The sequence below is a fragment of the Spinacia oleracea genome, chromosome 3 (genome assembly GCF_020520425.1).
Source record: "Spinacia oleracea cultivar Varoflay chromosome 3, BTI_SOV_V1, whole genome shotgun sequence".
Classification (NCBI taxonomy): Eukaryota; Viridiplantae; Streptophyta; class Magnoliopsida; order Caryophyllales; family Amaranthaceae; genus Spinacia; species Spinacia oleracea.
The window spans coordinates 5,883,965-5,896,235 of NC_079489.1; the positions used below are offsets into that span (position 1 = coordinate 5,883,965).

Below are 12,271 nucleotides of genomic sequence, written 5' to 3' on the forward strand. Positions count from 1 at the left end.
AAGCTAGTGATTGCTACCATACCTATGGCTATTTCTGTTCACTTTATTTTCACTAATGTCAGGATAACTGAGTTTAGATAAGCTAAGTTTAAGAAAAAATGAGGTCCGTCTAAGTTCAATTTATAACTACAATAAGTTTTGATATGTTCAGAACTTTAGATAAGAAAGCCTTACATTATCGCTTTCTCCTCGTGCATGATTTCAAGGACGCCTTACCTCAAGAAAGCTCAATCATCCATATATACTAGGCTCCATTCTATTCAACTTATCTTAACTTATTTTATCTTGAAAATAACTTATTTTTTTGTGAAAATGTAAGAAAAAACTTATTTTTTCTGAACTGGAGCTTACTCCGTATTTTTATCTGAAATCAGTCGGAATAAGTCGAACACGGGTGTTTAATACTCCGTAGCTTGTTTGTTTCAAACTCAAAAGAATCAATTTGCAGGATATTGTAGTTGAGAAATTAGTTCTTGGATGTATGATTAATTGGTTCATTATCTTGAACGTAGTAAAAACTTTTCATAATTACAAAAGCCGAAAACATAGATTCAAGCAAGAGATATACGAAGTATATATGCATAATAATCATGAAAATAATCGAAAAGGTTAGAGAAGGATGTTCAACATCAACAAGATCCCTTGTCATTAAGAAACTTGAAACACATCAATCATCACTTAATTAATAAATCATGCAAAAATAATTAAATTGAGTAAATACTAGAAATTAATTCCAGAAAACTTGCCTTTGGTTTACGTAGGTTGATCTTGAACACGATAGCCTATTTGAGTATTTGGTGGTAAGATGAGATATTCCGGTAACTCAGAATTAATTTGTATGAACGTACTCTTTCTTCGAAATCATTACAATGTCAGTGAAGCTTGATTTGCAATAATATATCTGCTTAACTTTTCCTACAAACCGAACATAATATAACGAGTTTTGTATAGAACTGTTTATGAAGAAAATTAAAACTGAACATTTGAGAAAAAAATCATGCAGAAATGATTAATCAGCAGGAGAGAGAAAGAACACAAGAAATTTAAGGATGACAAAATAAAAATGGTGTGGAGACATAATTTTAGGATATGGTATATGGTGACTATTGTAGATGCTATGAGCATATACGGATATGCTAATTTTTTATGCTTTAGAATAATATTATGGCTTGTTATATATTCACGGTGTTACGATTGTGTCGCTTTTAATTTGTTTATCGTGTACGTAAAAGATTCATTGTTATTTTAAAATTAATTAATTAATGAGGAAATTACTTATTGGGCTCGTTTTAACTCCCAATATATATTTTTTTTTTGTTTATCAAATCATTTTATTAAGAAAAGGGCCTTCACATTAAAAAAATAATAAAAAAAAATAAAAAAAAATAGGGCTTCCGAATTTCAAACGATTGTCTTGCACACTTCTGTATTTAATTAAAAGATGCATTTTCTATAATCGGCCTCATTATCCTCACTTTCAATTATATTACTCACATCATCTTTTTACCACAACAAATAATTTGAAAATTATTAGGTGCACTCGTGGTCTCGTGTACACCGTGCACCCATGGATATTTTTTACCCATTGGTGATCTCTATCACATTTTCTCCTTCCCTTGCAACCGATTGCATGTTATATGTTCTACCCACTATCTCGATTTCATCATATTTTAATAAATTTAACTAGTTCTCCTAAAATTACGTGTCGATAAGTGTATCTTTTAATTAAATACAGAAAGTAATAAAAATAAAAATCAATTAAGGTGTTAATTTAAGGCGTTAAATGAAAAAAAATCCATATTTTAATCAAAATTACCAAACTCAACTTCTCACTCTCACTTTCAGTGGTTGTTTCTCCATCTCCCGCCTCTCCTTTGCTTGCCGGGAAAGCGGCCGACGACCACCAACCACCACCTCCAGGTAGCTTCTTCCACTCTCCTCATTTCTCCTCTGTGTTTGGAACATAGTTCTCTTTGATTTACGGCTGCTTCGAAACTCTTTAAAAAAAAACTGTTGATATTGTTACTCGGTCCGCCGTCTCTGCCGCCGTTGGTGGTTGTGGCCGTTTTTTCTTCCCTCCCTCCTTGACAGATTCTAGTATTTTAGTATCAAACCCTAATTGGAAATTTGACATGCTTTTAATTCAATTTTTCTGATTTTATTTTACTGTTTGAAATGTATTAAATTATTTTCCTCAAAAAAAAAAAAATGTATTAAATTATAAGAGCATAACCTATTTTATTTTCAGATTCAAACTACTAACTTATTGAATTATACGGGCATATTTGTAGGTTTTAATTTGACGTTTTGGGTTAATGGAAATTGGTTTAGGGGTAAAGCATGAAAATTGTCTGTAAAATCAGTTTACTTAATTGGAATCCCTAATAATTTGTAAATCAAAATTAGTTTCAGTTATTATTATTGGTATACGATTATTAACCTCTAAGGCTACTTGAAAATTTCAAGTTTTGGCATAAGACTACCTTAGTTGTTTTGATGCTTGAATATGCAATCCAATATTTTTAGTGAACTAAAACTGTAACTATGAAATTAATGGTTTCGATGACGGATTTTGCAATTTAGAGTCTTTAAAAACTAATTCGTCATGTTGATTTTAAGTATATGGAGCTCAATTTTGATTCTTGATGATTACAGGTAATAATTTCGAAGTATAAGTGACTAAGAACTTTACTTACTTGACTTCATGAATGTCTTTTACTCGATAAACAGACTAAACACCATATATTTTTACTTCGAGCTGTATGTGCTTTTGAGTCAGGTTCTCGAGTAGTCTAGTGTAGCTGTGTAGGGTCTAATAAGTAATAATTGATTTGTGGGTGCTTACTTTGAAAATCCCTTCAAAAATATATTTTCTGCAAATCTCTGAAATTTCGTAATGCACCCTTGAATAGGAGATCCTGTGGCTCACTTGGATAGGTTGCTCGCTCTAGCTTTGGGGCTCAGTTCGGATTCAGAGAAAGAGGTGAGCGCTGGTCGGTCTTCAATTCCCTCTCTCACATAGTTTCAGTGGGAATAAGCCAATGGAAGCACAAACCCTTTCCTCCTCATGGCAATTCAGCTGGTCAGTCTATCTTTCTTTCTTATGCGAAAATCGGTGACAATTTGTGAGAAGAATTCGAACTAATGTTGAAAATTTGATCCCCCAACATACATGATGTTTTAATGGAGTTATGTAATTACGTCTCTAGGATGCTAAAAAGATTGAAGCTTTGATTAAAAGGATTATCAGTGTGTTGTTTTGTAATGCTGTGCGATCCCCTAAAAGTGGGAAAGAGTAAGGAAATGCAGTCTTTCTTTTTGGAATGGGACTAATTGTGCTTCTTGTTACGAAGTGGGTTGAACAACACAATTGAAAATTTAAACAGTTAAAGAGAAAGTGGAACTGTTTCTAGGTTACTGGAGTTTAATTAAGGTCCCCCACCATAGGCAGGGTGCTCTCTAAACTTGCATCCTTAAACTGGTTTTAGCTGGGGTGTTGAGTGACTGTAACCTTAAGAGATAATGTCGAAGCTATTTCAATTATATTCACACTTTGGGTGTTTGGACGACCTAGTAGTTGCATATTTTAAGGCAAGACTCGTAGGAGTAACCCCTTCCTTGGCCACAACCACAAGCACAAGGCTCTTTGTTTTGATCTTCACTCGATCCATTCATGAACGCGCAAGAACAAGCAATATATTGGGGAGAGGACAGTATAGTAATTTGACTCTTTGTAAGAGTAAGAGTCTTTGTATATAGGTGCAGAAACTTATGAAGAAAAACACAAGTTTCACTGGAAATGAAGAGTTATGCACCCGCTTCATGGTTCATAAATTTATACTGTTCACAAAACTAAAAGAGCACTACTTCATGATATATAAATTTTCGTATTTAAGAGTATTACTGTTTGTATACGTGCATTGTGCATTTGTATTTCGTTTTATTTGAATGGACGAAGCTATTATAGTCTTTTTTATCGTAGTTTTCTTAGCAAGTATTAAGCTGCCACTATGATTTACAGTTCCTTTATAGGGAGTCTTCAAATACTTATCTCACTGATCTTTGCTCGAACAAATTCCTTAACAATATATTTGGCTATGGAAGGCTCCGTTCTTGCTTCCATCACAGACCGTAGAAGGAAAGTGAGAGACATAGGGGAAAGGAAGGAAGCGAATTGGAGGGATCCTTTTTCCTTCCCCTTTTAATAAATCAAATTCTCTCCATTGTTGGAAAGGGTTTAGAAGGAGAATGGAAGCTTACTCTTCCCCTCCCCTCCCTTTCCCTCCACAAAGGCTAACCAAACAATGTGTAAATTTATCTCCTGGGGTTCTCAATGAATCTCGTGGAAGTAGCTTCTCTCACTTTGATGGCAACGCTCTTTTAGAATCTTGTTTCATATTGAGAAGTACTTTTGGGAGGTCTTGTTATATCTCAACATAGGGCTTAGAGGCTTACAATTCCCACCAAATTAACAATCTGTAAAGTGCATTTCGGACTTTAAATATCTTTTTGACATCGATCTCAGAGACCTAGACTTCTAGTGGGGGCTTGTTGAGTTATGAGCTATGGGATTGTGGAAACTGGGAAAAGATTAGACTGTTATTGGTATAAATTTGAGGTTTGTTTGAGCTTTCGACATAGGTTTGACCGTTTGATTAAATCACGAGTTGTTGAAGATATAATTTGGAAAAGTGGTTTATACTATTCTGATATCAGTTTCACTCGTATGTTGATTGGGATAGTGGCATGAGTATGTTATCTAAAGTAAAATTTGAAAAAATGTGAAGTTGAGAAAGTTTTGCGTAGTGAAATCTGTGCTTTGGGCTTGAATTTTCTCTAAACTGCATTTTCTACTTTAGTTGCTTTTGAATGGACGTGATCTATCCGTGTGTAACCTTTGAAAGATCCTACTGGCCTTCTGAAGTATGGATCACGGAAACCTAGAAGAAAAATATAGCCTTCGGTGGCATAAAATTGGTTCTTGTATGTGCTGGTATTTCAGGATTGGTTGAAGCATCTTGTTTAGGAAATCAGTGTAGGAAAGTGTTTATGGTGTAGTTTAGGAAACAGATTTAGGCATTATTGGAAAAAATTGTGGAAAATGTGACTGCTTGACAATTTTTTCCCTTTTCAGTTGCTGATGTGAGATGTCTGCAAGGTCCATGCTTTGCAATTGCTTGAGTAATCATTTAGTTTGAAGGCTTTGATTATTCTTTTAGGTGTTGCAGAATTGTTTTCAACTGTTGTATGTACTTAAATAGTTGTTTTGCGGTGCTTTAGTCAATTCTTCACTTCAGTATCACTTGTTTATGAAATATCATCTTCCCCTTGGTTTTATAACAATACATAAGTTTATTGACTCTTGTGCAGCGACTTAGAAGTAAATTTTGAATCAGACGAGAAGGCTTATATTGTGTATGCAGCACTGAACGTTGACAAAGAGGTAAGCCTCCTTGATGCTTAAATCATCACATGATATTTCCGAACTATTTCCTTAAATTTTATGTTAATCTGGTATATCTTTCAGTTGCAACCAGATAAAGTAAAGAGGGTGATGTCAGTCTCCGATGGGAAGCTTGCAGTGTGAGTTTCGTTTTTGAGTAAAAATGAGTTCCTTTCTTCTTTTCTGTCTGCCTTTTGAGGAACTGAAAGAAGGGAAATTTATTTCCGGTTCAATTTGATGATTAAAGTTAGAAACACTTGAGTTTAATTGTGAATTTCAGTCTTTTATTAGTCGTACTCTGCGTTTTATCAATTTTTCACAAGTAACTAGAAAAGTTTTCTTTTAATATGGAAGGCTTCGACATTTGACTTTAGAGAGTTAGATATGCAACTTGGTTTTCATTCCTTTCTTTTCGTCTTTAGTCTATCTGAAACTAGTCCATATCTCAGTATTCTTTTCCCATAATATGTAATATATTTTATACAGGCATTTCCAAGCAGTAGAAGCTAGATTTCTTCGTGCATCATTCAGTGCTTTTGTGGATGTTCTGAGGCTTGCAACGAGAACTATCGAAGAATTTAGCCCGGGAATGGAAATATGAGACCTGGTTATAGGTAGGAAGCTAAAATCTTATTTGTTCAGATATGTTGCTCAAACTGCCACTCATTGATGGAATGGAAATATGAGACCTGGTCATGAGTTGCTATACCAGAAGCGGCAATTCTATTCATTCAACAGACTTTCTGGTTTTTTGTTAGTTTTAAATTTTTTAATGATCTAGGTTCATTATGTAACATTGGAATAATAGACTTTGTAGTTGATCAGTGAGCGAAGCAAATACTGGACAGTAGTTTCATATCTTCATCAAAATCTATTGAATGTTGCTTATGCTTAGATAAATATTCTATGAATGAAAAGAGAGAAAGAATTGAGCAAGAAAATAAAATATGGAGTTAAATATCTCCTCGATTAGTTGTTAAATAGGGCCTTGTATTGTTTTCGAGATTGAACTAGGACTTCCTCACCTCTAAACTCCATGACAAAAGTGTTATTGAACTAACAACCTTACGTTTTGTTTTGTTCGACTTATTTCGTACTCCCTCCGTTCCTTTTTGATCTTCTTGTTTCTATAAATGTCGTTCCTAAATGATCTTCCTGTTTCTATTTTTGGACATGATTTTTTACCATAAATTTCCCCATCATTCCTTATTTAATTCATTCACATTTCCCCATTTACCCAACCAACCCCACTTTTATAATTTTTTATTACTTTAAACAAAATATCTTTTCTCTCCTTCATTTCTTTATTACTTTCTCTTACACCCAATCATTACAAGATTCCATTTTCTTATTTTCCACCCCAAACTCCAAATAGGAAGATCATTTAGGAATGGAGGGAGTACAAAACAAGTTCAGATAAGTCTAATTAAGTTCAGATAAAGGCAAAAATAAGTTTTTTCCAGACATTTTCACACCCAAATAAGTTTATTTCAGAAAAAATAATTTTTTAAAAGTTCGGTCAAAATAAGTCCAATCTAACGAAACCTTAATGAGAAACTCTAAGAGAAAAGGTGACGAACCTTGTATAAATACCAGTAACCCACAGTAGATACATTCTTATTTACATGACACAATTGATTTTGTCACACAAACCAAGGAGAGGTAAAAGATAAAGTTAAAAGGACAAAAATGCCTCTTACAAACAACCAACCATCACTTTCACAACATTACCATCCTTCATTTCTTTTAAAGTGAGGAAAAAGATGATAATTTACCATATAATTGTGTAAACTAAAAAGGAATTTCCCTAAATAAGTATTCATCCAAACAAGTAAACAATGTTTCATCTTTCTTGGACTTCCTCCTGCTAGAGTAATGCCTTGAGCTCGACTTCCTTTAGCTTCTCCTTCACAACATGAACTCGCATAGAGAATTAGAGACTGATTTCCACGATTCTGGAAGATACTTCTCATAGCAGACATAGTTTCACATTTTCAGAAACACTAATTCATCAAAATAAATCATAATCCAACAAACCCAACTCAAAAACATCCTAATCCAAACAGTAATTCATCAATTAATCTATAAACTCATAATAATTCAAATTCCAAACACTAATTTCACAAATTAAAGATTCAACTAAAACAAAAGGGATCAAAATTTCCGATAGTAGAACTAAAACCAAAAAAACAGAGGCAATCACACACCTGAAAATTGGATCCTAACACCCAAAGTTTCAACCTTTTCTGCACCAAAAATTGGCAGCTGACTTTGAGAAAAACTCCCCCAAAACCAGGAAATGACCAAGAAAGAGAGAGAAATCAATGTACAGGAAAAAAAAAAGCAAGGTCTTTGTTTGGATGTTTGGTATGGAAAAAATGAGCAAAAACCCCCACTAAATTTAAAATGAGAATGGAAAAATAACAAGAGAAAAATTAGATTCATTGTACAGTTCTGATTCTGAGTACATGCTGTAGTTTCAGAAATATATTTGGAGAAAACAACAAATGAGTGTTAGATTCTGCGTTTACGATATTGAACTTTATCCTTGTTCAATCACATCAACAACTGAGTATGACATCAACACAAGCAGAAAAAAATGATCCCAGTGTATGCAAACCATAATGTTGCAACAACAAAGAAGCTGCTTCAAACAAAATCTTGATCGAAAGCCAAAGATGAACCTTTGGACTCCATTGCAGTTCAGAGACTGATGTGCAACCTAACGAAGTTTCCACTTCCTTAACAGCTCATCATAAACAGGACCTTTTCCTGCTTTTACAAGACTTTGTTTCAATTTGGACAGCGTTGAAGAACCTAACTTTATCTTTCGGTCAATCATGTCTTCAGCATACTTAACCGCCTCCTGAACTCTATTGCAGTCACGAAGCCCTGAAACCAAAAAATTACCAGTCTCTTCCAAATCAGACTGATAATTCTCAATCATGAATTTCCAGATCTTAATAGCCATGTACGGGTCCCCAGAATCCAAATTTAGCCTGACAGCATCAATGCAATTCACCTGGGTTGGCAAACACTCATTCTTCACCATCTCAGTAAACACAGATGAAAGCTCAATAAGTTTCCGACTCTTGATTAGGCACTGAAACAAAGTATTATAACTCTTTGAATCCGGGAAAACACCATCACAAACCATCTCATCCAAATACCTTCTAGCTATATCAAAATTAGCAAGATGTGAATGCAAAGAAATCATCATATTGTACATTTGAGTGTCGGGCCTAAAATCGCTCCTAACCGTCATTGCTTCCCATAACAAGGCCGCACCACGGGCATCACTCTTCCTCACACAATCCTCCAACGCAAACCCGAAAAACTTCACCCCGGGTGAACACCTCCTCTCCTTCATCGTGTTCAAGAACTTCAACGCCTCGTGAAATCCACTCGGGGACTTGATCAATGTGCACAAAAACGAGTCATAAGCCGGTACATTTCTCGGGTCCCAACCAATCTCCACTACCATCTCACCAAAAGTCCTCTTAGCACCACCTACATTCCCTTCATTCTCCCACCCCTCTAACAAAATCGCAAACGAATCAGAATCCGGTTTTATCTTATCCTTCGCAATCCTCAAAAACTCGTCTGCTTTCTCCGCTTTCCCATCCCTACAAATCGCACTCAGAAGAGAGTTCAATGCAACAATGTCTCTCGGAATACCATACTGATCCATAACCTCAAAAGTCATGAATGTCTCCTCAACCCGACCCCCTAACACATAACTACTGAAAACTGAGGCAAAAGTGGCCAAAGAAAGAATCCCTTCTTCCTTCATTGACTTGATTGCATCCCACATTGCATCAAACAATGAATTCTTCCCTAACAAATCTACAACTAAATTCCAAGCATAAGGGGTATGCCTATCATTCAATTGGTACCCTGCCCACCTAAAGAACTTGACAGCAGAAGCAGGATAACCATACGATAATTTCAAAACTTGCTCAACATCTTCCTGAGATACCCTTATACTATTGTCATCTAGAAGTTTCTCGACTGATAAAGATGGGGTGTTTGCCACAATTTCACAGATTAATTTGATTTTTGAGGGTAAATTTGGGGAATCTAGATATGAAATAAAATTCGGGCGCTGCTGCTTACCCACATCGTGAATTTGGCGTTGGGGGCTCTTGCCGTGGCTACGGTGCTGGTGGTGGTGCTTCTTCGATGACAGTGGCGATGGAGATCGATCGCGGCCGTGCCGCCGCTTGGATTGCCTAGTCATGCTATCATTCCAAAGGGGCAAAACCAGAGAATATGTGATTTTGATGAATAAATGTGTTGGAATTTCAGATAGTTTGAATCAAAAGGTGGAATTTTTAATGGGAAATGAAATTTCCAGTCTAAAGTCTAAACCCTAATTCAATTTTTGGGAATTTTTTCATTCTCCCAAAATTTCAAGTCTCGCAAAGAAAGTTTACTGGAGTCGATGTGGCAGAAGGTGGAAGGATTTTAGGGGCAAAATAGAAATTTAATGTTCTAAAGAGGAACTTCTTACTTTTTAGAAGAGTTGATTTTAATCTCTGCCTAAAAGGTCGTAATAAAGGAGATTGAATTATTTTGGTGGAGTTAGTTACGAACTCACCTTGTGACTTGGAGGTCATAGGATCGTGCCTATCAAGTGTGAACGGGTCCGTATAAAAATTTGAAGCTCGGTTAATAAATGAGGTTAGCTCGAATAACTTGGTGTTTGGCTCATTTAGGCACGCGTACAGCTCGTTCATGTTCATTTATAATTAAGTTCGTATAAAAGCTCGTTTATATTAAATTTCAAAAAAATATAACTAAATTTTATTTAAACTAAATATCATAAAATATTAACAAACTATATATTAATGATATTTTTGTGATAAAAGTAAGGCTAATAAATCAAATATACTACCAAAACTATTTATGTTTATTATTTTTATTTCCCCAAAATCCCAAATTATTTTTTTCAGTCAACGATTAAAGTCTCAAAGGTCAAAACCTTAAAAAAGTTTCATTCACAAAAGAAAACAGAAATCACCAAGTTTGCAATTATTTTGTTAAGACTTTAAATTTTAGGAGCTATAAAATAGTATTAGTAAGTATGCAAATTTTATATTTGGGATTGGTTATTTTAAAAAAATAAAGTAATATTATGTTCATTAATATGATCGTTCAAATTCGATCTTGCTCGTGTATCAAGGCTCGTTCGTTAAAAGCTCGTTGTTAAAAGCTTGTTTATATTGATATAGTTTGGCTCGGCTCGCTCGAGCTTGAATATAAACAAGCTACTCGTGAGCTAAGCTCGTACAATGAATAACTTAAACGAGCCAAAACTCGAATGGGAAAAATGGAAGCTCGGTTAATCTCAGCTCGAGCTCAGAAATTTCTTATCAAGCCTAGCTCGAACAGCCAAAATACTCAGTTGAGCTCATTGACATCCCTAGGAGCCTCCAATCCAATCTCAAAGAAAGATTTGTCATTGATAAGTGTCCGGTTTCAACATTTTTGAGTCAAATCGTCCCTTTCTAGTCTCCGGCGAGACGATACTTCTTCATCTTTTTGGGTTTGTTTTTAGTTCTCTCTGTTTAATAATTTTGGAGGGCTTTTGCAATCTTATCCGCTCGACGGCAACCTCAGTTGCTTTTGAAGGTCCTGCTTCCTTCTTCTAATTAAGGTGCAGAGCTTTTCTTTATTGTATTTGGGTAGTTTGTTTTTTTTGGGTGCAAATGAGCCACAAGGGCGGAAATGAGAATCGATCCCAGGATCACCTGAAACCGGGATGAAAGCTCTAACCAACTGAGCTCTCGATTTGGGTAGTTTGTTAAGTTTATAGATAAAGTAGTTTGTCGTAGCATTTTGAGTTTGGTGATTTGTGTGAGCCTGTAGTGTCGTGTTCTTTAGTTTTTGGGTTATCTTTGGTTTTGTTATCTTTGGTTTTCATGATGTGCCCATTGGAGATTTATGGGAGGTTTAGGAAGGAGCTCTCAATAAGCTCCTCACAGAAGGGGACAATCTAAAAGAAGAAGATGAATTTATGATTGGTTTAATATCAAAATCGAAAAATCCAAGAGGTGTGTTGGATCTTGCACAAGAGATGAAAGAGGAAGGGAATCTGCTATTTAAAAAAGGACTTATTACGGATGCTTTGGAGAAATATGGGTATGCAGGTGTCATCGATCCTTGGTTGCTTTGTCTTTGAAGAGGAGGAGCACATAAGTAAATTCTATGACTTAACTATAACTATATGCATCCTATTAAATTCAGCAGTCTGTTTTAGCAAGAAAAATGAACATGAGCAAGTTGGTCTTATTTGCTCCATAATCTTGGAATTCAAGCCCAATAATGTTAAAGCTTTATATAGAAGAGCTATGGCTGCATCAGAATTGGGTATGAGTGACTTTGCTTATTGTGATTTATTATTGGCCTCTGAGATTGATCCATCTAATCGTGAAGTTGTTGGGAAGTTGGAGAAAGTTAAACAATCTATTATGGTAGTGGAGAAGAAGAAACATGTCCATGATACTATCCCTTTGGGTTTAGGAATTAGGAATACCAACAAAAGAGAGCAAAGACAAGTATGGTTGAGGAGATAAATAATGAGCATGACCCACATGAGGAATCCACCAAGAATAAGAGTGAAAGTAAGAGTTCCTATGACATGATGGACATTTAGTGTTATTGAACTCAACAACCTTAATGAGAAACTTTTAAGTGAAAATGTTGGAGTGGATGACATAATAAACATGTGTTTGCAAGAGTGCTCTAGTGTGGTCGAAGACAATCAAATGGGCAAGAAAGAAGATGTGGTGAAGAATGAGATGATTAAAAGCTCAAATATGGCAG

General features: G+C 35.2%; 2 protein-coding genes across 2 annotated transcripts; one reads left to right on the forward strand and one right to left on the reverse strand.

Annotated features, from left to right (window-relative positions):
* Window positions 1-1,768: 1,768 nt before the first annotated feature.
* On the forward strand, window positions 1,769-6,389 carry LOC110783126 (uncharacterized). Its single transcript, XM_021987429.2, has 5 exons — window positions 1,769-1,920; window positions 2,913-3,082; window positions 5,371-5,443; window positions 5,528-5,583; window positions 5,930-6,389. The coding sequence occupies exons 2-5, from the start codon at window positions 3,042-3,044 to the stop codon at window positions 6,042-6,044; spliced, it is 285 nt and encodes a 94-aa protein (XP_021843121.1). The 5' UTR covers window positions 1,769-1,920; window positions 2,913-3,041; the 3' UTR covers window positions 6,045-6,389.
* A 1,433-nt stretch (window positions 6,390-7,822) lies between these two features.
* Window positions 7,823-9,939, reverse strand: LOC110783127 (pentatricopeptide repeat-containing protein At1g77360, mitochondrial). Its single transcript, XM_021987430.2, has one exon. The coding sequence runs from the start codon at window positions 9,681-9,683 to the stop codon at window positions 8,166-8,168; it is 1,518 nt and encodes a 505-aa protein (XP_021843122.1). The 5' UTR covers window positions 9,684-9,939; the 3' UTR covers window positions 7,823-8,165.
* Window positions 9,940-12,271: the final 2,332 nt, after the last annotated feature.

Coding starts and splice junctions, on each gene's coding strand:
- LOC110783126 (XM_021987429.2), top strand. CDS start 3,042: ATGGAAGCACAAACCCTTTCCTCCTCATGGCAATTCAGCTG. Junction 3,083..5,370: donor TCCTCATGGCAATTCAGCTG/GTCAGTCTATCT, acceptor ACTCTTGTGCAG/CGACTTAGAAGTAAATTTTG. Junction 5,584..5,929: donor TCCGATGGGAAGCTTGCAGT/GTGAGTTTCGTT, acceptor TATTTTATACAG/GCATTTCCAAGCAGTAGAAG.
- LOC110783127 (XM_021987430.2), bottom strand. CDS start 9,683: ATGACTAGGCAATCCAAGCGGCGGCACGGCCGCGATCGATCTCCATCG.